The sequence below is a fragment of the Parasteatoda tepidariorum genome, chromosome 4 (assembly GCF_043381705.1).
Source record: "Parasteatoda tepidariorum isolate YZ-2023 chromosome 4, CAS_Ptep_4.0, whole genome shotgun sequence".
Lineage (NCBI taxonomy): Eukaryota > Metazoa > Arthropoda > Arachnida > Araneae > Theridiidae > Parasteatoda > Parasteatoda tepidariorum.
The window spans coordinates 636,327-661,001 of NC_092207.1; the positions used below are offsets into that span (position 1 = coordinate 636,327).

Genomic DNA, 24,675 nt, shown 5'->3' on the forward strand with positions numbered 1-24,675 from the left:
AAGCTACAAGCTGCATATACTTTAGTTACAATAATTCGCGATGAATATATCGATCAACCATCCTTTGTTTACATTTAGTCCAACTTCCCAACGAGAACCATCCGTTAAATAAATCTTATATATGAAGTTATAAGCATACGCAAAGAGCTTCTGGAAGTATTCTGCAATATACAATATAGTCCGAAAATTCTGTGCCATGGTATTGGAATAGTTCGGTTTTGTTATTTCATTTTTTTTAGCAACGTATGCAAAAGATATTAATGCTTTACATTTATAATGTTTTCTTCAAAATTTTAGACTACTACGGAGAAAGAAAGCTTCACTGAAGTCAATCTTATGGATCTACAACGAAAAAAAGCTCCTAAACGGTTGATTTATTTCAGTGATGGAATCTTAGAAGAATTCAGTTCCGATGAAGAAGAAGTTGTAGATGCTCAGGGAAAAGAGTCTCAATCAGTCGTTGATCCTGTATGGGTAGTTTTTAGCTTATATTTGTGACTAGTTTTTTATACTATTCTAAATCAAACTGGGATCTAAATTTATTGATCGCATGCTTACACTTTTTATTCTTGTAGTTGTGTACTGATAATTTAAAACTATTAAAAAGTTACCTTAAAAAATTTCTTAATTATTGTTTACATTAACTGTCAACCACAAAATTATCGTAACAAGTTGCAATATATTTTGTAACCATTCATTTCCAGCACAATATAACCTGAAGTGAGAGAATTTTTTGGTTAAATATATTTGATTAATATATATTTCTTCTTCATATTTTCAGTATGTGGTTGATTTTTACAAAACTCTTGCTTAAAATAACTAGAACTTCTCATCTTTAAAAAAATGTTGAATATTTTAAGATTATATTATACAAATCAGTGCTTGGCAAAATGTAATGACTGTCCTTAAATGCTTTAAATACGCACGAAGAAAATATTTTTTCTTATATGAATCAATATAGCTGATATGTAGTTATAGGTAATCTTTTTAAATGATATATGATCTAATATTTTGAAGAAATATTTAGAATTTTTACTTTTTCATTGCAAAAATAGTATTACTTATAATCATAATAGTATCACAATAATTGTATCACTTATATTTTTATATTACCTTAAATAAAACCGCATTTTGTAAACAAACACATGATGATTTAAAAACAAAATTCTTACTTGTAATTTTAACATGCATTTTTGTGAAAACAGGACCCGTAATTGAGAAATAGAATAGTAATAATATTTAACTGGATAATTACAGGGTTGGCAGGTTTTTGACATGTGACAGTTTTTGACAGTTTAAACCATGGTTTAAACTGTCACATCAAAAACCTCACTGTCAAAAATGTCGAAAATGTCAAAAACCTATATTCATATGTGAAATTTAATTAATACATAAAATTTATATATTTTTTAAAAAGGATAGTGTTTCTAAATATGTTCTAGAAAAAATAAATTTAAAATTTTGAAGAAACACTTATATTTTGAATAGTAACCAAAATCTTGTACTTTTGAAAGCTCACATCTTTTGTAATATTATGTATTCATTTTCATGTGTTATTGAAAATCTGCAGTGATATTATTAAGAAATTTATTTATAACCAAATTTAGTGTATAGTATAGATTATACTAAAAATTAGACATTTTTAAAGATAAACATTAGCAGTTTTGTACATTAGACATCTTTTAAAGAAAAATCTTTTTAATATTCTTTTAAATCTTCTTAATAATCTTTTTAACATAAGACAATACAAATTTAAGTGCTTTCTGTTAAATACACAGAGTAGTTAGTGTCGATTTACAGTATATTCAGCCTATTCATTTACTATGCTGAAAATTTAGTTTATCCAAATACTTGTGAATTTCATTTTGCTGAATACTATATAGTTTTGTTGAATATCTAAATATTCAGCTGTTGAATAATTACTTCTTGCTTTCAAGATATGCATTATTTGTATTCTTAATACAAGTGGAGAAAAAAAAATTAAGAGATAAAAATTGTTTTAAAATGATAAGTGTAATAATTATAAATAAATATAATAAACAATATGAATTATATTTATCATTATTCACAAATATAACTACTTTTAAATTCAAATTAACATACTGGATAATAAAGATATTCGGTATAACATTAAAAAAAATTTTTATACACTTGTATCAAGTTTGTATTTATACAACATAACTTGTAAGTTCCTTATAAATATTAGTTATATGTTCCTTATATGTCAAAAATGCATAGTAATAAACTTTTAATTTTCTTAAGTATCAAAAAAAAAAATTTTTTTTTCAAAATATAAATATTTAAAAAAATTTTGTGCAAAATTTTTCTGCACATGCATTTGAATATAAATTTCTGAGATTTTAAATCTGTTATTTTACCTTAATTTTAATTAAAAAATATTTTAAAACCTGCTGATTACCTATAGTATAATTAAATTTCAATATAATGCATGGCAACTGTTGGTAGTTTTGAAGTTTATTTATTTTTTTGGCAAACTTTAGTTTTTGACGGGTTTTTGACGGTTTAAACCAGTATTATACCCTTGTCATGTCAAAAACCACTTTTTGACGTCAAAAACCCAACCCTGGATAATTATAATTAGTTTGTTTTTGTTTAGTTTTAACATATATTTTTCTTAATTACTTGATTTGCTGTATAATAATATAAAAGCATGATATATTTTTTTAATATTATATTTTAAAATATAATTTGTCTATTTCATCTAAATTGTTTATGGTTTCGAAATGGGTAGATTGGTGGTATTTTTCTTCAGAATTAATCATAATTTTTTTTTTATCTATATATTTTGTGTCTGTAACTAATAAACTTTCCTTTCAAATAGATCAATAAAATTTCAGTTGACTTTTTACTCTGGTTGAAGTTTTATTCTTCATTTCACATTTATTTGAACAATTTATTTACAATTAAGAAATGGTAATGATAGATTGAAACTTTAATTACACAAGTTTCTATCTAATGTAATTGTTTTTAGTATCAAAATTAATGTTGATAATCAAAATGTTTTGAATTAAAACTAACTTAGAAATAGAATTTATGAAATTCTGGTGTAGTTTTTAAAATTATATCTTAAAGCGATTGTGAAAACATTCTATATTATCCAATTCTTATTAAAAATAAAAAAAAGTGCAAATGCAAATCAATAAAAATACAGCTTAAATTTAATTTTTTTAAGCTATATTTTTATCTATATTCACTTTATATGGATACTTATTTTACTTTACAAAGATAACATTTCGAATTCATAAATAGTTGGGCAGGGTTGACGATTATCCAGTTTTAATAATCATGACAAAAACCTCTTCTTAACATATGCTTGATAATTGTCAAAAACAAACATTTTGGTGTAATAATAGTTATTAGCTATTATAAGTATGAAGCAATTTTAAACAAAAGTAGTTATAAGATTACAAGTCGTCAATCAAATATATTCTGTTGATAATCAGTTCAATCCTTTAATCATTTTGACAGTGAACCCCCTTTTTGTTTTGACAACTACTGTTACAAACCAGTAATTTTTTCCATAGAAAATCATAGTTTATTATTATAATTATTACATAATTATAAATAAAAATGTGTAAAATGGCAATTTATCTAATCTGTTAATTTGTTTAATTATTGAATCCAAGAACAATCATCTTATAAAAAAATTCTAAAAAATCATCTTGTTCCTTATTGAGTTTTCATATACTTCTCCTTTAAATTCTTTCCACGAAACATGTGATTATAAATCACGAGTTTCAAAGCCCTCTGTAATCTAAGCTTGCATTTCAGTTTTAAATGAATTAAGCAAAAGTTGAAAAATATTCTTTCAATTGATGCTGAGCTGCTTTTATTTTTATTTTTTAAAGATAAAAAGGCTATAAAAATTATGTACTTACAAAAAAAAAAAAAAAAANAATATGGAAAAAAAATTACATAAAAAAAAAAAAAAAAAAAAAAATTTCTCCTTCCAGCAATCACATGTCTGCCATCTAAACACTTTAAGTAGATTATTTCACCCTTTGAAAAATATATATATATATATATAATAATCTTGAATTTATTCTTATGTTTACAAGAAATGTTCTTATTGTCAAATAATAATGTTCTTTTGTTATTGTTTCAATTCTGACAAGAAAGATACTAAATATATAATTACATTGTAGTGTATGTGTCTACCACTACAAAAATACAATTCCAGTTCACTAGTATATAAGACATGTTAACTCCATTCTATCTTGGGGTACATTTTCATAGATGAAGGTTAACATTGGCTCTGCACCCTATATGTATATCAGTAAGTTACTGGTCCTTTGAACCAGTTACATTTAAATTGCACAAAACACACGTAAAACAATGTTAAATCTTATTTTATTATCTTCACTGTTCACAAACTTACTTGTGTTTGGTTCAAGCAAACACTTTGTGTAAAGAGCTTTGGCCTCCGAATTTTAAAGAAATATTTTTTTTTATTAAATTATTTCAATATAAAAATATTGCTTGAAGTTTTTCTGCGATTGTTTGGCATGAAATTTACAAAAAAGTACTTATATAAATTATGTGATTATTTTTAGAGTTCATTGAAGTGGATCCCATATTTTGAATACCTGCTGTGGATGTTTGGTTCAAGGACACTTGCTGGTAAGATATTTACCTTCATCAATTAATGAAGGGATAATGATCTTTCGATTTCAAAGCGATTGTTTAACTTTGATTTATTGAATGGTTCAGTTTATAGTTTCTTTGTTTAAAGTAATTCTTCTGTCAGTATTTTAAATAATTGTGTCGGTAAAACTAGCAATAACAAAAAAAGTTAAAAATCTTAGAAGAATAATAAAATTCAATTTATAATTTTTTGAAGCTTAGGGAGTATTCTTACTTGATATGTTTTGTCCATCTAATTTTTTTTATTTCCTTGAAATTCAATTTTGTTATGATGAGATCAGGGGGGGGGGTGAGATGTATAATAAAGTGTTTACAAAAATTAAATAATTGCTTTTTGTTTTCCTACCGGCTTTCTTTCAAAGGAGCAATACATGATTTTCACCATTAAAATTTATTCAAAAGCATAACTCACCTCCACAGTTGGGTTTTTGATGTAAAAAACTGGTTTTTGACATGACGCGTCAAAAGCTGTCAAAATATGACTAAAACTGTTAACAACCTGGTTTAAGTTTCTTTTTTGTCACTGTGGATTTTATTGGATATTAAATCATATACAAAACTTGCTTTGAATTAAAGTATAATTAGGATTTATATTATATATCGTGTAAAAATTATAGCCAAATTATAGAAACTATTAATTGGTTTTTCTAAAATCGTGGTCTTTTCAGGAATGAAAAAAATAAAATTGAAAAAGGTTACTTAGTCCCTACTATAACGGAATTCATTTTGTTAGCATTTAATGCTCACCAAAGCTACAAGAACTACTTAGAAGGCAACCCATAAAATTAAATAGTGGGATAATGATGGCAAAGCAAAATTAACAGTTAATCAACTTGCTCTAGTCTAAAATTAGATAAAACAAATTTTTAAATTAATGAATCAAAAACTAAAGTATGATGATAAATATTTCTTGCCTATTTTTTTTTTATTTTTGAAAATGAGAAATGTGTAAGTGACTAAGTCTATGATCATTTAAATTTGAAAATTATCTTTTGTTTAGTAAAATAATTTTATATGTGTCTTTTTATGTTTATTTTCATGAAAATTTTAATCACTTTGAAACAAAAGCATGGATTATGGCATTAATTATCAAGTTTTTGCATATTTCAAGTAGTTGCAAGTCAGTATTCATAGATTACTTTCATAAGGTGTATCTATGTAGTGAATATTGAGCATAGCTACAAACTTCTTTGCATTTCCCTTAACACTCTATTTTTACATTTAAATTGGTACTAAACTTTATGCTTGCTGTTTCTTGGATTTCTAAGTTTAATTTAAAATGATTGTGACTATCCCCTACACATGAGTAAATTAAAATTTATTAAAGTACATGGTAGCTATACCATATTATTTTTGCACTGTCAGCCAAATAAAACAGATATTTCTGTTTATAATTGTAATTAAATTTTTATTTTACTACCATTGGAAAAAATCATCCTTTGAGAGACTATAAGTTGACTGGCAATGCTATAAACATGTTTTTCTTGTGAAAGAAAAAACAGCTTTTAGAACAGGGTGCGTAGCGTTTGTAAAAAGTATTTAAAGGTGCTTTTTGGGGGATTTCGTTTTTAAAAGCTTTTAAAGGTGCTTTTTTCAGCTGGCGTTTTTAAAAAGTGCTTTTTTTCGAATAATACTTTTTTTCCCTTCAGTGATATCTGCTGGATCCCATGCATTTCAAGAAAAATGGGGAGTTTGCTACTTAATCATTCACGCGGACTTCATGTCATACTCACGTTATGACTTGCTCATGCGCGCACACTTGAAACCGAAACCCGAGTGCTCTAATTCGGATAGAGAATATCAGATCCTTATGAAATGTTTTCCTTTTTAATTTATTTTAATTTTGTTCTTGTTTATTTTATTTTACTTCTAACACTTTTTTTGACGTAGGGGGTAAGGGTAATTTTGTTCTGAGTTCAGGGTCAAGTTGAATTCACTCGGTGATGTGGGAAAGTACCGATTGTTTCGATTTACGCCTGTTTCTTTTTGGGTTTTTTTTAACGCTAAAACTGTTTATAGAAAGTTTTTGTTTTTCAATAATATCATTGATTGAATATGAATTTTTTGAGTGCTTGAAAATTTTTGTGAAGTGCTTGAATATTTTTTAAAAAGTGCTTATTTTTGATTCAAAGATTTGGCTACGCACCCTGTAGAAAATGAGACTTTTCTAAAGAAATATTTTAGCCCTAAATCCCTTTTTCTGAAGTTCAAAGCTGCTAAATACCCTGTAATTGTAATTCAGCACGAAGGTGCCCTAAAATTTCATATATATAACTCAGTGTTCTAAGCGTTTTTAGAAGGGCCATCCACCCTGCTTGATACTTGATCCCTGTAAATACATCCTCTTTGACCTTTTCGTAAAATTAGCCGCCATCCTTCGAAACCTTTTTATTCCTATTCCGTTGAAAAAACTATTAATTCACTGTTTAAATAATTATTACACGTTGGTAAAATGATCTGTGTTTATTGGTTTAATTTTGATTACTAAATTCAAATATTTACTCTGTTAGGATTATTCTTAACTTTTTCAGGGGGGGGGATATTAATAATTTTTTAGTGATTTTAATTTTTAAAATTATTTTTTAAATAACTACCTTTTTTTTAATGCACTTTTAAATGTTTATTTTCTCATAATTTTCAGTTTAAATTATATAAGAAACTTTCAAGTTTATTATCAGTTAATAATTTTTTCTAGTTAACTTTTTTTTTTTTAAAAAAAATATTTCACCCCTTTAATTATTCTCAAACTACAAATTTTTCTCTTCTTCTGATAATGAGAGAGAATTATTTTTTTGAAATGTGCACATAAAATAGTATAAGAGGGTAGTTTAAAAATTTTTAAGTATCAAATTTAGTTATTCCATAACATTACTCATTTTGATAAATTTTTACTGTGTTAAACGAGAAAGAAAAGAAGCATTTAACACTGTAAAACTCAAAAAGTCCTTTTGTGAGAGGCAGCTCCCTACCCTGTTTTATTCTTAGGGAGAACTCTGTATAACAAGTTATTTATTATACTTCCTTATTCCTGCGTACACTACTGTCCAAGACACAGGATAAGAAATATTAGAAACTAGATGAAATGAAAAAAACTAGAAATAACCAATAACTTTGTTTAGCTTTAGCAATAAGTATTATAACACTGGTTCAAACAATTTTTTCCTGGTTCCAAAAGTCGGCCGCTTCGGCCATTTTCCTTCTAGCAGCCCTCATGCGTAAACTAATTCAAATATAATTAATAAAAATTTAATGTACCAGAAAGTTTAAATTTTTTTGTTCAATTTTTGAAAATAAAGTAAAAAATTTTAATTTTTATATTAATTTATGCAAATTTTTGTATCATATTATCTAAAAGTTGGTTCAGATTATATTGTATGAAGTAAAGATTATGATTAGTATGTGGTTAGTTAATTTAATTGTACTATTAAAACTTGATTATGATAAATCAATTCAATTTTCACAGATGGACTTGTTTTAAAAATAATACATTATAACCTATCTCAAATATTAATAAATAATACATAGCTGATAGTCAAGACCTATTTTTTAGACTATATTTAGTTCAGTTTTTTTTTTTTTTTTTTTAATTTATGTGCAATTTTAATAGCTAAAATTTTTCTAGTATACCTTAAAGTTTGAATTTAAACTATTTTTTTGTATGAAAAAATTTTAAAAATTTCTAAATTATTGGGCTTGAACATCTATCTACATTCATATTAAATTTTGTGCCAGAAAGTGATCCTGTTTTACGTCGGGGGTACGTCTAAGTTTTTCTGAGGGGTACCTATTTTGTGAAACTTTACACGTAATTTGTGAAAATTGAAAATTATGTTAAAAAATCAACACAAAAATATGGATTTATCATTTCTTACGGGTTACAAATTTCGAGATAAAATATTTTTACTACCGTTATTCCTAAAGTTGAATTAGTGAAGGTACCGCTAAACAGTTGTAAGTTTGGCCTGGACAGACTCTTGAACTTGAGACCCTTCACATCTACAGTAAGCACATGCAAACTTATTATTTGAATATAGAGAGAGATTAGTTTCATTCTATTTTGTTGTTAAGTCTATACCCTGCAAGAAAAAAATCTACTTCAGCTGTTTTAAAATTTCTTTTGATTCAGAAACATTCAATAAAATGTATTAATGCATGTTCTGTTCTATTTTAGTCTGTGATTACCTTGGAGAACATTTGGCCTGGTTTCTTGGAATAACATCGCCTAAATACCAGTATGAATTAGACTTATATGAGAAGATAACTAAAGAAGTTAGTATATTTTACTTGATTTTATTGGAGTATACTCTTGTGGCGTAACTACCACTACGAATATTAAACATCAATTCACTAGTATGTAAGACATGCTAACTTGATTCAATCACGAGGTACCTTTTGATAGATGACGGTTGGCATGGTCGATAACTCCGCTCCCCACACTCTCAATATTATGCATGAGGTTACATTTTGTTTTTAGCTATCGTTTTGTATTTGTTAAGTTCTGTGAAACATTAACTGCTAGTTTGCATGCTAATATACAATCATATGTGTTGTAAATGTGCATAAATTTGTCCAATATGACAGCAGCTAAGAAGAAGAATATTAATAAAGTCGCAATTATTTTCTTTTTTAAATGTGCCTCCCCACTGTAGATTTATCTGAAAGGCATAGAATCACTAGCTGCGATCAGTAAGCGGGAAGGTGACCACTTTGATCAGCCTACTAAGGAACCGAGAGCGCGCGGTACCGGTCCTCGTTTAACTGCTCTACCATAAAGTGCTCAACTTCGCGCACAGGTGGTCGGGTTGCAGAAGCAGGGGAGCAATCCCCTCTGCTGAGGATGAAAATCGACAGGCATGTCATCCGATCATCCTCAGGAATGTTTCCCAGACCGTTGCCCAATAGCCCATTGTGTAGCTATAGTGTGGCGTATATAAAATGTCTACCAATCATTTTCTTTTTAAATGATTTTTGTTTTTAGGAAGAAGAACTGCAGAAGCATATAAAAGCTGAGAATGCTGGATGGACGACATCAGAAGACCAACAAAATACTGTTGATTTCCAACCAAAATCCAATGTCATTGAAACGAAGTTGAGAAATGCAGGGACTGTTTCAAACGAGGTCTGAAGGAATTTGTTGCATCTTTTTTTAAGTGAAAACATTTTGTGGCACCTTCTTTTTGTTATGTATAAAGTGTGAAATATTTTCGATACATCAATGCTATCTTTTTTCTACTTTTCTTTTTATTAATATATTCCTATTCTCTGTGTCTGTACATTTTTTTCTACTTTACAGAACATTACTACAGGGTTGCCACTCCACTGGGAAAACCTGGAAAATACAGGAAATTTAAACAATGCCTAAAATAACAGGGAAATGTGAGTTTTTCTTTACAAACTAGGAACATACAAGGAAATATATTTTCCTCTTTCAAAAAATAAAAGCCACTCTAGGTGTAATCTATGGAATATTGCTGCTATACTAAACTATTTCATTTACTATAGTATTATTTAAGTATGTTACTTTTTCCCTCAATTAAAATTAGTATAGTTAACCCACTGTAACTGACACAAGAGTACAGTAATTGTTGTGTTTCATCTTAATATATAGTGTATAATATGTACTGGGAAAACGCAGGGAATTTTTTTTTTCTCCAGATTTGAGTGGCATCCCTGTACTGTTGTTTCTATTATCTGCTTAAAAAATTTTATGCAATGTTAATACAGTGCCTATCATTCATTAAAATCGCTATAATCCTAAGAACATTTGATTTCATAATCCGAAATATTTACACATAGGAAAAAAAATTCCGAAGTTTTACTTTACAAATACACTAAAAGATAAATTGATTTCATTATTTATATTTCATTTCTATTTTAATTTTATTGAATATACATTTGACATATCGATTAAACATGGATTACATTTTTTTTTTTTTTAAATTTACTGAAAGATTTTAAATTATTAACATATTTGTTTGATTAGCAAAATTTAAGATTCAGCATTATTTGAAAGTTTATCAAAGTTTTTGACCTGTTTAATAATTCCTTTTCTTTGCTATAAAGTTTATTTTAAAAACTAAATGTATTTTTCTGACATGTGTAGTGCATTGATTTACTTTATATTGAATGATCATTGACATTGAATAATATTAAGTATTCCATTATTTTTCTCAATTCATAAACAGTTTTAATTTGGATTTTTTTCCCTATGGTTGATTTTGGCATGTTCTGATATTAAAACGATTTTGTTCTTGGAGACTGGATTTTTAAAAAGCCAGGTTTTTTTATATTTCTGTGATTTTATTAATGGCAGTCATTGTTCGAGCTATTTTATTTCTAAGATGTGATACATTTTTATTGTGTTAATGTATTTAAGTATTAATAAATTGTATTAATAAAGTTCCTTATTGCTAAGCAAACTTAATTTTTGTATTGAATTTATGTATCAGTGATAGTATAAGAGTTTTGATCAGGCAGTGTGTGTGTTCTGACTCAGAACATGAACAGTCTGGGTATATGATTTTTGTTAAAGCTTGGGGGAGGGGCAAGCTTTACCCCGAAACTGACCTATTTTAAAATTAGCACAGAAAATGGCAATAGTTAAAATTTAGGTGCAATTTCACCAACCATTAAAAGTAGTTAATTTTAAAATTTCAATGAAGGATTTTTATCTTCCTTTGGTCTCTTACAAAATCCAATTTTTGACTTTCTAAATAAAAAGAGATTGTTTTTCCGATGAAAGATAGTATTAAACCCTAGTCAGAGAATTTAATTTCTTAAATTCAGTGCAGTAAGAATAGTTTTTCCTCTTCTTTCCTTCTTGCACAAGTATCAAAAATATCTTTAGCTACTGTTTCGATAACAGTCACTTGTACATTCTTGCACATTGCTTGATTTACAAGATGTGAATTGAAACCACTTACACATTATGAAGTTTCTATTTTTGACTACTAATTTCATTCATTTTGAAGATAATATCTTTAAAAAAAAAAATAAATAAACTGGTTCCCTATGACAATTAATACATCCTAAATTGAATATTTTATTTGAAAATTATAGAACTTGCAATTGATTTAGAACTTTCCTTTGATATAGCTGCGAGATTTTTGGTTCTTGTAACATTTGCCTATAAAAGTTTAAAAAAAGTAATGCTTGTCTCGTTTTAATTATTTATTGCGTGAATTGAAAACTTTCTTCTTTAGTTGAGACTTATTTTTAGTTGTTGTCTTATTTTTCCTTCGACTGAGCGCAAAGGTGACAACTCTGATGGTTGCTTCAATAAATTCACAGAGAGCCAAGAGAGAGATTCCCAGCCAAATTCCAACATACCCTCCAATGTGACTAAACATTTCCAATGCCTAAAAAATAGAATGTAAAATAATGAGTCTCTTGCAGCCATTTTATTATTTAACACTCTTCTTGCAAATCAAATTTCTAATATTGAAAACTATATTTTATCTCACATTATTAATGAAAAGGAAAAGTGACGATTGCAAAAAGTGATGTAATAATACAGAGCCCTTTGGCGCTATTTTATTTTCCTGGCAAGGCAATCAAATCATTATAAAAATTATTTTCATAAGGCATTGTTTAACTGCTTTCCCTTTCCTATTTTTTTCAGAAAAATGCAAAAAATAATTTTTTTGTTTTTATTATTAATAAATATAAGGAACTAAAAGCACAACATAATACACAAGTTCTAAGATGAAATTATAATATTTTTTATAGGTTAAAAATATTTAATTTGTCATCAGTTTACTATCCGAAGTTATCTCAGGCAAATGAAAAAAGTTAAATATTAGTCTTTGTATGATAGTTTTTAAAACAAGGAACAACACAATGTGATATTTTTCAAATGTCAGTGAAACAATACGCCATTTTGTTTTACTCTTTTTCTATGTAAGTTCAGCAACCATTGTATTTACAATGGCTCAAAACACGTGTGCAGTCCAAGAGCAAAACTTCCAAATAAAACTTAGCAAACCTCCAATCACAGCAGATTATGTGTTTTTGCTTCCGACCGAGTAAAAACGTGATAAGACAAAATGTACTGACACCTCCTAAGCACGAGTTTTCTCGGGATGATAAATATATACATACCCGAGTTAACTCGGATAATCAGGGAAGCTGTTAAGGCAAATTTATGAAGTGTAATTGTTTCTAAATTTTTACATCTTCTGAAAATAAATGTATGCTAAATAAAAATGTGTTGTATCTTAAATATCTTCATTTTATGAAATTATCATCTAGATCTAACTACCGTTTGAATCTTTTAGTAATTCTCTTTTGTTTCATGTTGACAATAAACTCCACACTTCTCAATTGAGCAAATTTTTTGCGTGCCGTGTCAAGATCTGAAATTTATAAGTTTAAAATAAGCATTAAAAAAAAATCCTGTTAAACTGAAATGTGCTATAAAACATCCACGATTCGATAGTATGTGAAATTACATGAACTGTATTTTGCGAGACGTGACTCATACAGGTTTGAGTAGCATTTTTAATTTTTATACAACATTTTAACTAAATAATTCTCCTCTTTTTTTGTATTATTATGGTACCTTAAATAAAAGAGCTTGATTTTAAAAAATCCCAGCATTATTAAAAAAAGGGTTCAAAATTCATTAGTAGCTGTGTATATGCTAAAAAAGAAAACTTATTTTGAAAATATTTAATATGAACAATAAAAACATTTAATATTAGGTATGAGTTTGTTCCTTGTGTTTGCATATCCCAAAAATGAATAAAATAAGTTGAATGATATTTTTTAAAAGAAGAATGACCATGAGAACGGTGTTGAGAATAATTATCAGAAAAAAATAATTCTTTATTCTTGTAATTTATCTTAGTTAGAATTTAAAAGCTCCATGAAAGATACTTATGGAATATTTTTTAATATATAATCTTTCTTAATTTGTTCAACATAGTGTTATGGAATTTTTTTTTTCCTTCTCAATTTTCTATGAGCAACCAAGATATCAAATAAATTATGAACTCTTTACAGGATTGCAACTCCACAGGGAAAACCTGGAAAATACAGGGAATTTAAACATCGCCTAAAATAACAGGGAAATTTGAGTTTTTCTTTACAAGCTAGGAGAGTACAAGGAAATTTATTTTCTTATTTCAAAAAATGGTGACCACTGAAAGTGCAATCTATGGGATATTTCAGTTATACTAAGCTATTTCACCTTCTATAGCATTACAATATTAGCATATATTTTTATACAAATAGATTATACAATAACAATCCAATTTACATACACAATCCAACTTTAAAAAATTTTTCAAGTAATAAAATTGTTGTTTCATACTCTAAATATAATAATTACCTGATACTTAGGAGCATGTTTCAGTGTAGTGTCCTCCATTGTTATGTAATAGGCTCTAATATGGGCTAAGTTGTTCCTAATGGACAAAAGAATTTGCAATTTTTAGTCTGTGAATTCATTGTTATACATAAATTTAAGGATCCTTTTTTTCATAAAAATATACATGTTCACAGAGAGAGTGTGTGACATGGTTAAACTATTTTAAATCGGCTGATTATCAAAATGATTATTATTGCCAAATCTACCAGATTTTGACAGTATCTCCCAGTTTTTGTATAGTTCAGAAACTGGGAGAGTTTCTGAATAAATATGGATTATTCACTCAGTTCGCTGCTTGCTTGAGTATTTAAATAAAGGATTTAAAATAAAAAGCTTTAGCATTTTGAAATGTTAAATTTTTATAAATTTTGGGCAATTTCACCAAAAGTAAAAATTATCATAAAATGAAAAAAATTTTGGAATTTAGAAAAATTTACATTTTTTAATAACAGGGTATCTGCGCACCTGGAAAGTCATGAGAAATTATGGAAAGTCATGAATTTAGGTCAGCGAAAAATCTAATTCTTAAAATGGAATTTACTCCCCCCCCCCAATTTCAGGGCGCGCCGAATATCTGAATTGGCAACAAAATCCTCACTCACAGTCATATTTTATAAATATATAAAATGTTTTTATCGTGTTCCTTAAAAATTATGGAGTTCTTTCAAAAAATGAAAGAAAAAACATTTCTGGAGCGAATTATCTTTTAAACTTCTCTGATTTCAGAATTTTTGTTATTATTTTTATTTTATCCATTTCAAATTCTAGCTGAAGCAAACCAGTCATTGGCGAACATTTTTTTTTCCGAAATGGGAACTTAAAGATCATGAGTATTTATTTCTTTTCTGATAAACAAAAAATGTATCTTTGGAATATAATACTGTAGAAAAAAAATATTTGCTTTTGTATTTTTTCAGCTATTTTATTGCTTCAACTCTGTTTTTTAAATTTAAAATCTATAAATATGGAGATGCAGAGTATAACAGTTTTGGTTACACTCATCATTTCAATGAATGTTATTATGATGCTTTTTTTAATGTATTGTTGTGTTTTTGTCGGAGAAAATGGTAACTTCCTGAAGTCATGAAAAATTTTGGAATGAGTCATGAAAAGTCATTAATTTGAAAATCTAAAATGTAGCAGATACCCTGAATCTAGTATTTCCTATCTCTGTTGATTATTCATTTTTTAAATACATTCTTACGTTATTTCATAGAAAGGTCTCTTTTTCCACTTCCCGAGCTCAGTTTCTTCAGAAACCTAAAATTATATGTTAAAAAATCTCACATTAATAATTAGTAAAGTTTTCAAATATACAAATCTAAAAAATATTAAAAATATATATATATATAACAAAACTGTTGTATANTGATATATATATATTTTTAAAATTTAGTACAGTTGAAAAAAATCAGTTTTTTATTATTCACTAGGGATGGAAGTAAAGAAAATTTAGTCATTAGAATTTCAAGCGATGACCTGGCCGTCTATAATTATCTTCTTTAAAGAGAAGAGAATTTGCATACATTATGATGAAATCAAAACAGCATTATTGCTGAATCTTGAAAACACTGCTGATGGTTCGAGTCCAATTTTGTCATTAATCTGGGAACAGACTTTTTCAACTCGTTTCTTATTATCACGCCTCCAGTAATATGATGCCCATTGCAATAGTATTTCGTGAATGGCGAAATATTTCGTTCTTTAACTTGTCCACTGAGTATGACGAAATAGTCTTCTACTAGGTTAACTTAGAGTTACCAACTAATATAATCATTTTGTATCCGTTGTTCAACTGCCCATACCCAATTCTGGGTTTACGACTACTAGTGTTTAACTCCGTAACTTTGAACCCAATCCAGAAGACAAGGAAACTCCTGGTTCAGTAACCCCAGAGGTTTTGATTTATTATGGGAACAGGGAGGACTTTGCGACTCGACAGATTTAAAGTGCATCAGTCACCATTTACTACACGGGGAGCCTTCGGCCAACCTGGGATCGAACTCTTGGACATGGGCCTAGTGCCCCGGCCCTAATGTTATCATTTGATTTACAACGAAAAAAAATGTGTATAAAATTGTTTATGTGAACAATTTTGACTACTCACATTAAATCCCGCCGTTTCGCATTCTAGTGATTGGTTGACCGTGGATGGTTTTATGGGACGGAGGAGAGTCGACCGTGTAAAGCTAAGCCCGGATAGCTCGCTAGGGGTTACAACATCAGATTTATTTTTACGCCAAAGCTGGAAAACGGGAGCCATCCAATATTATGATTTTTGTAGTGCTTGCTCTATAAGGCGTTTTTTAATTAAAAATTTCAACGAAGCAAACAACATAAGAATTTGGTGGACTCTGCAAAGCATACTACTCCCTGAAAGATGCAATCCAACTCGGCAGTTTATTTCATATCATGTTTTGAAAACTTATTCCTGTATTTATTAGTTGTGAGTAAAAATTTGCAATATTTTTCTGTATTCCTTATACAACAATCTCATATTATTTTTGTCTAGACAACAAGGGCTGTTATATCGAGCATTGACTGTACTATATTTTTGGAAAAATGGAGAATTGAATATATGTATTTAAAAAAAAGGAATTTTATTTACTTTAGCTCTCCGTGGCCAGGTGGAAGAGTCCATTGTGACCTCATAGTTTGACTGCCTTTAAAACAAATGAGAAAAAAATTATTATTACAGCCTCAATGAAGTGGTTCAATATTTTATTCAAATAATTTTTGTTAAGAAATGTTTTTTTTTACCGCAAAGCGATCGACAGAATATATGGTTATGGTTGACCATGAAAAGTTAAGCAAGGAGGGTGCTAGGGGTTGAAATTCGTCGTAAAACTTCCGACCTAAGCTTGAAAAATCACGACACCCAACAAATATTATGATACTTGTAGTGTTTAAATGTAGTGCGCTCTATCAATTTAAATCTTAACAAATGAATTCAAAAGACACCGCAAACATGCTATAATGCAACCCAAAAAATTACTAACTTGCGATAAATTGCACACTTACTAAATAAGAGATAATACTCAAAACATGGCAAACTTTATTCATCTTGTGTGTGATATTTTTCTTAAGTTTTAGGCGTGTCTATATTTTGTAATGTTGGTCCTAGAATGGCTTTCAATAATGAACCAATATTATTATATGTCGGAACTTTTAATGTTGGGATGTTTTCAATATTGGTCCTAGATATATATTTTATTTTATAACCGCCGTTGAACAGCCGACCCAATTTCATGGGTTTACGACTACTTACGTTCAACTCCGTAGCCTTGTAATTTTGAACCAATCCAGAAGACAAGGAAACTCCTGGATCAGTACCCCCAGAGGTATTGATTTGTTGTGGGAACATGGAGGACTTTGAGACTCGACAGATTTAACGTGCATCAGTCACCATTTACTACACTGGGAGTCTTCGGCCGGCGAGGATCGAACCCACGACCTCTTGGATATGACCCCAGCGCCCTACAGACAAGGCTATCCCGGTCTCGGTCCTAGATATATAGAAATGAATCTTGTTCCAATATTGAGATCCATCATTCTAGGACCCCATATTGAAAAATCTGGACATCCCAATATAGGTCCCTCTGTGCATGTTCTTATGGGACCTGTATTAGATAATTTTTCGACCAACTGGGGCCAATGTAAAATTTTTACTAGGGGTGTTATCTTCAAAATATTTGAAAACTGAATCATTTATAGCAAAATTTTAAAACAATGGCTAAAGTTTAACCTATCTGAAAATTCCTTTTTCGCTCATGAATGGTTCGTCGTAGAATGTTCTAATGTCGACTCCTCGACCTTTGAACAATGCCAAATTTCATCTCTCTCGTTTGGATGGTTTTGGAGTTTACGAAGGACATACATCCACAGACAGACATTACGTTATTAGATATATATATATTGATTACGTTTATTCACTCAATGCGAAGAATGGGCTAGTTCTTTATTAAAACGAAGAATTCAAACATACTTGCATGGAACTCGACATAAGGATCTGCAAAATTCCATCGTTTCATTCGAGACACGCTCCGCACATTCGATTTTTTCTGAAAAGAAAACGTAGATATCTAATTTCTACGATTGAAATCATAATGGTTCAACGAAAGCTACGTTAAGTTTCTGGTTCGAATTTAAATATAAAAACGTGCTGGGGTTGAAAAAACTTTTAAGTTTGAAAACAACTCAAAATGCACGTTTACGAAAATGGACACAGGTCAAAACGAGCGTTTACGAAAATGGACTTAGCTCGAAACGCATGTTTACAAAAATGGACAAAGCTCGAGATGCTCGTTTATGGAAATCGACATAGATATTAAGAAAAATGGGCGTAGTCTAAAATGAGTATTAAGAAAATGGACAAAGCATTTGATTTAATTTTTAAAACCAGAGTCAGGAGTCGATTGCTCATAATAATTAATGCAGATAATTACTACTGTGTAATCAATTACTATTGTTATCGCAATCAGAGGTAATTACGATTACAAGTAATATTGATATTCGATTACATCATGATTAATTGCAATCACATCAAGAAACGTGATTGCGAGTAATATTGATTACAAATAATCAAAGTACAGTAAGAGAGAGAGAGAATTTCGATTATCAGATATATGATAGACCTGCAATAAAAACATTTGTTTATACAATATACGCAATCGGGTCTTTACGTTCTAGGATTCATTCTTAATGATTCGAGGGAGTGACCTTAAATATGTTAATTAATTAATGCAGATGATATTTTAAGTTATGAAATCAGACACTAAAACGTACTTTATCTGAATAAACATGCCCTTTTTTCGACGGAATCGGATTTCTGACCCCGAGAATATAGGGGGCAGCCGCAATCCGCGAAATAGGGTTCCCTTAGTTTGGTCAGGAGAGCGATCGCAAAGATTCGACCTCATAATGTTTATTTTACTTATTGCATATTTCGCCATAGCTCGAGATTTTTTGAAATAGTTTTTCACACAATTTTAAAATTCTATTGTTTGAAAATAATTCCATGCAAAGATTAATTTTTAGTAAATATTCATTACATTATTTAATAATAGTCGAAAAATTTTAAATTGAAAGGTATACACTATTTTACCTCATTTTAAAGTATGTCATTTTACACGGCAAAATACAAAATGTGAGCGAAATCGGTCGAATAGTTCCTGAGAAATCGAATTTTTAAAAAAGTCGTGTATTTAAAATTCGATTTCTCTGTTTTTTAAAACATTTTGTTGTAAGGTTAAGATGATGTATAAAGTTTTAGAAGACTCAAAAAGAAACATCATATTTTATAATTTTAATAAAAGGCATTAGTAATCTGTTATTGGCGAAAAAAAACATGAATGAAATTTTACCCTTCGTGCACGAGAGTCAAGTTAACCCACATTTTAATATTAATCGACCCATTTAAATATTTCTTTATTATCACCAAATTATTTTTTTAAAAGATAATTAATATTAATTTTTCTTGGCTGCTACTCAATAAAAATAATTGGAAACATTACATATTTCTTTAGAAAATATGCAGATTAGTATGGTATAAAAAAATTTATACCTCATCATTCAAATTTTTTTCATCCCTAATTAAAATAATAATAAATAATTATTAAGAATTATCTTTTGCATGGAATTTGTCTTTGGGAAAACGGGTTTTATGAGTGGGTGCAATTGTTTTTGAATTAATTAATTAGTTTTAAAAATATAACCAAAAATGCAAAAAGGTGAAATTAACATGAAGGGGTCCGAACTTTGGTCGCGACCAAACTTTGGGGCCCTATTTCCTAGATTGCTGCTACTCCCCGTATTTTGAAGGTTAAGAATCCAAATATGTAAATAAATATATTTATTCGAAGAAAATACGTCGTGTTCGATTTCGTAACTTAATTAATATTTAGCACTAAATAATTAGCCTATTCGGTCGAAGGGTTAAAATCTCCTTTTGTTTTTCTCCAAGTCAGGCAAATAGCTTCATGCTTGATCCAGTAGTTTTTCTGGATTTAGGAACTAAATTGATTCTTTTAAAAATTATGCCCAATGAATAAATTACGAAATCTTTTTCCTGAATCTTACATAAATATGTACTGTTCCATTGCTATTGAAATAGATAATTTAAAACCATTATTTTCTTGGATGACATTTTGGATCCTTTTTGAATGAAGGACTTCTTTAATAACTTTCTCAAAAAAATACTTAGAGAATCATTTCAGATATACGGCCTTTTTTTTTTAAATTTATTTCTCTAGTTTTGGCTACAAAAGCAACTCTAAAAAATCACTAAAAGGAAAAGAGGGCTCGTTTTGATAAATGTATGTTGTGAAATACGCATCGAATCATAAACGATGATGGCTTTAGTTTCAAATAAACTTAAGTTATCATCAAATTTCACAGCTTACTTTCGTTTTTTATTTATTTATGTAAGAGTATTTATATTACACATTTTAAAATGTCTGTCCTGTAATTGAAATAGTATGTATTTTGAAAATATTACTATAAGTAGTATTAATTAAAAATTCAATTGCAGATATCGCTGTTTAAATTAGATCAGAAAAATGTAGGGGGGGAAAATTATACTTTTATTGCGTGTTCAATTTTTGGATATATACACTCTATAACGAAAAAATCGAAGCACCAGGAAGCAATCATCCGATTGCTTTGAAATTTCGTATGCATGAATGTTTTGAACAGATAAGGCTGGAATGATGCCGACTGGGGACGTATAGTCTTTAGCGACGAGTCCCGCTTCCAGCTGTGTCCTGACGATTATCGAAGACGTGTTTGGAGACGCAGAGGGGGGGATCCTGCCTTCACTATTGCACGTCACACCGGCCTTCAACAAGGCATTATGGTCTGGGGTGCCATTTCCTTTGACAGCCGGATCCCTTTGGTCGTCATTAGAGGTACACTTACTGCACAGCGGTACTTCGACGAAATCCTAAGATCTGTTTTGCTACCGTTCCTTTTGCAGCGCCCTGGGCTGGTTTTTCAGCAGGACAATGCCAGACAACATACGGCGCGTGTTGCTATGAACTGTCTGCAAGCTTGTCAAACTATTCCTTGGCCTGCCAGATCACCAGATCTCTCTCCCATCGAGCATGTCTGGGATATGATGGGAAGGCGATTGCATCTGGCACGGAATGTTGATGACCTCGTTCGACAATTGAATCGAATTTGGCAGGAAATACTGCAAGAGACCAGCCGGGAGCTTTATCGGTCTATGCCACGCCGTGTGGCAGCTTGTATCCAGGCTAGAGGCGGGTCAACACCTTATTGAACTTGTTACTGTAACTCTGCAATAAATTATTCAATTGTTCTGAAATTTTAATCATTTTTTATTCTTCACATTGTCTTCCTATCCACCAATTTTCGTTTCAATCGGACAACTCCTTCTTGGTGCTTCGATTCATTTGTTATAGAGTGTATATTCTATTTCTTGTACCGGAATCAGAGCCGATAACAAGAAACTGATAGACAGTCCCTGACCAAATTATGTAAAATCTTAATTAACTGTACAGCATTATTGTTTTTACGAGGTTTGCACTTGTTTATGTTCCTGTATTAATGGGTTAACATTGTAATGCTATATGTTACAAATAAATACAATTAGGAAGTATATGAAAAATCCCTTGAATTAAAACCCATTCCACGTTTGTTTAAAAGTAAAAGTATCGCATATAAATTCGTAAAAAAACATGCAATTATTAATACACTCAGTGCCTCTACTAATTTAGTTCAATTATTATAATATACTAATATATAATACCTGATATAATTAATATTCTATATTTATGTAATATATCGTCTAATTTATCCCATCGTCGAATTTATTATTTAATTTATCCAATCATTACAATTTTAACCCATTCTTACGCTAACGCAAATTAGTGTAAACCGGTTTCAGTTCGTGTAAAAACAATAAACATGTATAGTATCACGTGATAAATTAAGATTTTGCATAGAATTTTATAGTGCGTCTAATAATTTAGCCGGGGAAAGAATAATTTAGTTTAAAAAAAGTCACTCAACGGATCATTAAAAACAAATTTCTGTTTGCGTATAAAATGGAGATTTGATGAATGAAAAGTAGAAACTCTGCGTCAGAATCAAAGAATTAAAAGCTTCAAGACGTATATTACAAAGCGCTTTACGATTTTTAAATTGATTTATTTCGCAAATTATTCTGCTTAAAATAAAAATGTTCTAATTCTAAGAAAAGATGGGATACCTGGATCAAATGATTCTTGTTTCCATGGCAATGCATCGAAAAATAAACTCAATTCCACTGTGACGTAGTTGCACTGTTTCAGTTGCAGACTTTGAGAGCATTCTGCCGTGCACATCTAATACAAAGAAATAACTTAAAACGTACAGTACAGAATTCCAGTGTCAAAAACTTAAAAAATGCTTTCACTACAGAAATAATGAGGGAAAAGCTGGAAGTTATTTTTAAAGTTGAGGTTTGGTCTCAATGATTAAGGATACTCGAGTGAGCTTAAGTCATGAATTTATTGAGGGGGGAGGGGGAGACAAAAAGGGGTTAACTTAAACGTTACACTAAAAGGCATTGTTTCTTATGTATTTTTATTATGCATTGTTATACTTCTTATACGACTTCCAACAAGATTGCGTTTAACGTTTAACGTTACATTTTTATTGGCCGGGAGATCACGCGGTAGGATCCAGTTTTCCCTCATTCATTTCCATATTGTTTTGGTTCTCACTAGCATAAAAATAATGAAAGTCATAAAAGTATTGTTTTTCTATAAATATTTTTTTAGTTTGTTTTGATACTAATTTAAGGGGGTAGTATTTCTTATTTTCAAATGTAGTGGATAACAATTGTAAAAAATTTGTGAAAACAATCCCACGGACAATGCGACGGATTTAAGGTTATGTCAAGGTACGTCTCCTGTGAATTAGGTTCTCTTCTGAAATTACATTATGACGCATTCACATACATTATTAATACAAATACATTTTCCAGGGCGAGACGATGAGGCTACCACAAGCACTTCCACTGGTTCAAGAGGTCCACGAGGGAAAAATGCACAATATTACCGTGATTACAGAGCACGGAAGCGAGCGGAGCAGGAAAAAGAGTCGTTGAATAGAACTAGTGATCCTTCTACGACTGCTGATTCTTCTACAATTAACGTCGCAGGTTACGAAGTTTAACTTCTTCCGCGCGAAGGGACTCCACGCACTATTTTTTTTCTCTCGATACGTTACATTTCACCCTAATACAGTCTCTGGCAAAGTACAGTCTCTTAGTACAGTCTCTGGCAAAATTATGAGACACGACACTCTAAGATTCTATGCAAAATATTAATTATCAGTTGATACTCTATACAGCTTTGTTGTTTTTACGCGACTGTTTGCACTTGTTTACGTTGCTGTATCAATGGGTTAACATTGTAATGCAATACGTTAAAAGTAAGTGCAAAAATAGGAAGTCTATAGAAATATCTCCCGAATAAAAACCCATGACATGTATGTTTAAATACAAAAGTATTATATACAAACTCGTGCAAAACATGCAATTATTGAAAAACTACAGTCTGTCTAATCATTCGGTCAAGTTATTATAATATACTAATATAATACCTGATATAATAAATATTCTATATTTATATAATATATTGTCTACTTTATCCAATCGTCAAATTCATATTATGTATCGTCTCATTTAACCCATTGATACAAGAACGTAAACAAGTGGTAAAAACAATAAAGCTGTATAGAGTATCAGCTGATAATGAAGTTTTTACATAGAATCTTAAAAGTGCGTCTCATAATTTGGTCAGACACCTTACAGTGTTTAAATTTAACTGCACTCTTTAAACTTAAAATAAAGTGTTCTTTGTTTTGTTTAATATTAAATTTCTTACAGAGAGATGTTTTTATTACTTATGGTAATGAACGGCAGCACTCATCAAATCTTGAATCTGCGATATGATTTTCACTTACTAAAATGAATTTGAAATCGAGAGCATCGTGACCAGTGGCGTACGCAGAATTTTTTCAATGGGGGGTTTTCATAATTTTCTGTAACTTAATTTACTAAAAGAAATTCGAGTATGTAATAAAGCACTATTATTTCCCTAATTTAGACAGTTTTGACTTTTTATTTAGACAACATTGTTTAGTTAAATTTCGATTTGATTTTTTAAGTTTAAGAACATAATGTAATATCTTCTCGCATGTAATATCTTCTGAAAACAGTCCAATGTCATATGGGTGGGAAGTAACACTTTGAGGGCCACTCTCACATTCATCAGATTTTGTTATGCTAGAAACGTTTTCTTCAACGGAAGTATCACATTTCTGTACAGCAGAAAAACGTTAGACGTTAACGTTTAGACGTTAAGGTAGCTCCCAGTAGAAAAATATCAATTCAACAGCGGCCTTTTAAAGCATTTCACTTCAATTAATTAATTAATTCCTAATTGAGTATAAATTAAATATTGTCATGTTTTTAGTGCATGAATCTGAATTGAACAACCTGATAATGCTCACTCTGGTTATTGTTATCTGGTTGCTCACTACGTGCTCTTGCGCGCCGAATCCAATCAATTAAAAATGAAAACTGTTGCCAGCGCGAGAAAAGAAATATCATCGGTTTTATTGATACATAC

General features: G+C 29.6%; 2 protein-coding genes across 6 annotated transcripts in view; one reads left to right on the plus strand and one right to left on the minus strand.

Annotated features, from left to right (window-relative positions):
* Positions 1–34: 34 nt before the first annotated feature.
* Positions 35–11,089, plus strand: LOC107450499 (protein FAM177A1). The gene is made up of 5 exons (XM_016066313.4): positions 35–199; positions 298–468; positions 4,575–4,641; positions 8,837–8,934; positions 9,644–11,089. The coding sequence occupies exons 1-5, from the start codon at positions 197–199 to the stop codon at positions 9,788–9,790; spliced, it is 486 nt and encodes a 161-aa protein (XP_015921799.1). The 5' UTR covers positions 35–196; the 3' UTR covers positions 9,791–11,089.
* LOC107450498 (amiloride-sensitive sodium channel subunit beta) overlaps positions 10,285–24,675 on the minus strand; it is a 32,648-nt gene continuing 18,257 nt past the window's right edge. For all 5 annotated transcript variants that reach the window (XM_016066312.3, XM_043054697.2, XM_016066307.3 and 2 more), the window contains 6 exons: positions 22,266–22,380; positions 18,021–18,096; positions 16,644–16,698; positions 15,240–15,295; positions 13,997–14,072; positions 10,285–12,023 (listed from right to left, as the gene is read on the minus strand). In XM_016066312.3, the coding sequence (XP_015921798.1) occupies positions 11,832–12,023; positions 13,997–14,072; positions 15,240–15,295; positions 16,644–16,698; positions 18,021–18,096; positions 22,266–22,380 (570 nt within the window). In that variant the 3' untranslated portion in view covers positions 10,285–11,831. The remainder of the gene's footprint in view (positions 12,024–13,996; positions 14,073–15,239; positions 15,296–16,643; positions 16,699–18,020; positions 18,097–22,265; positions 22,381–24,675) is intronic.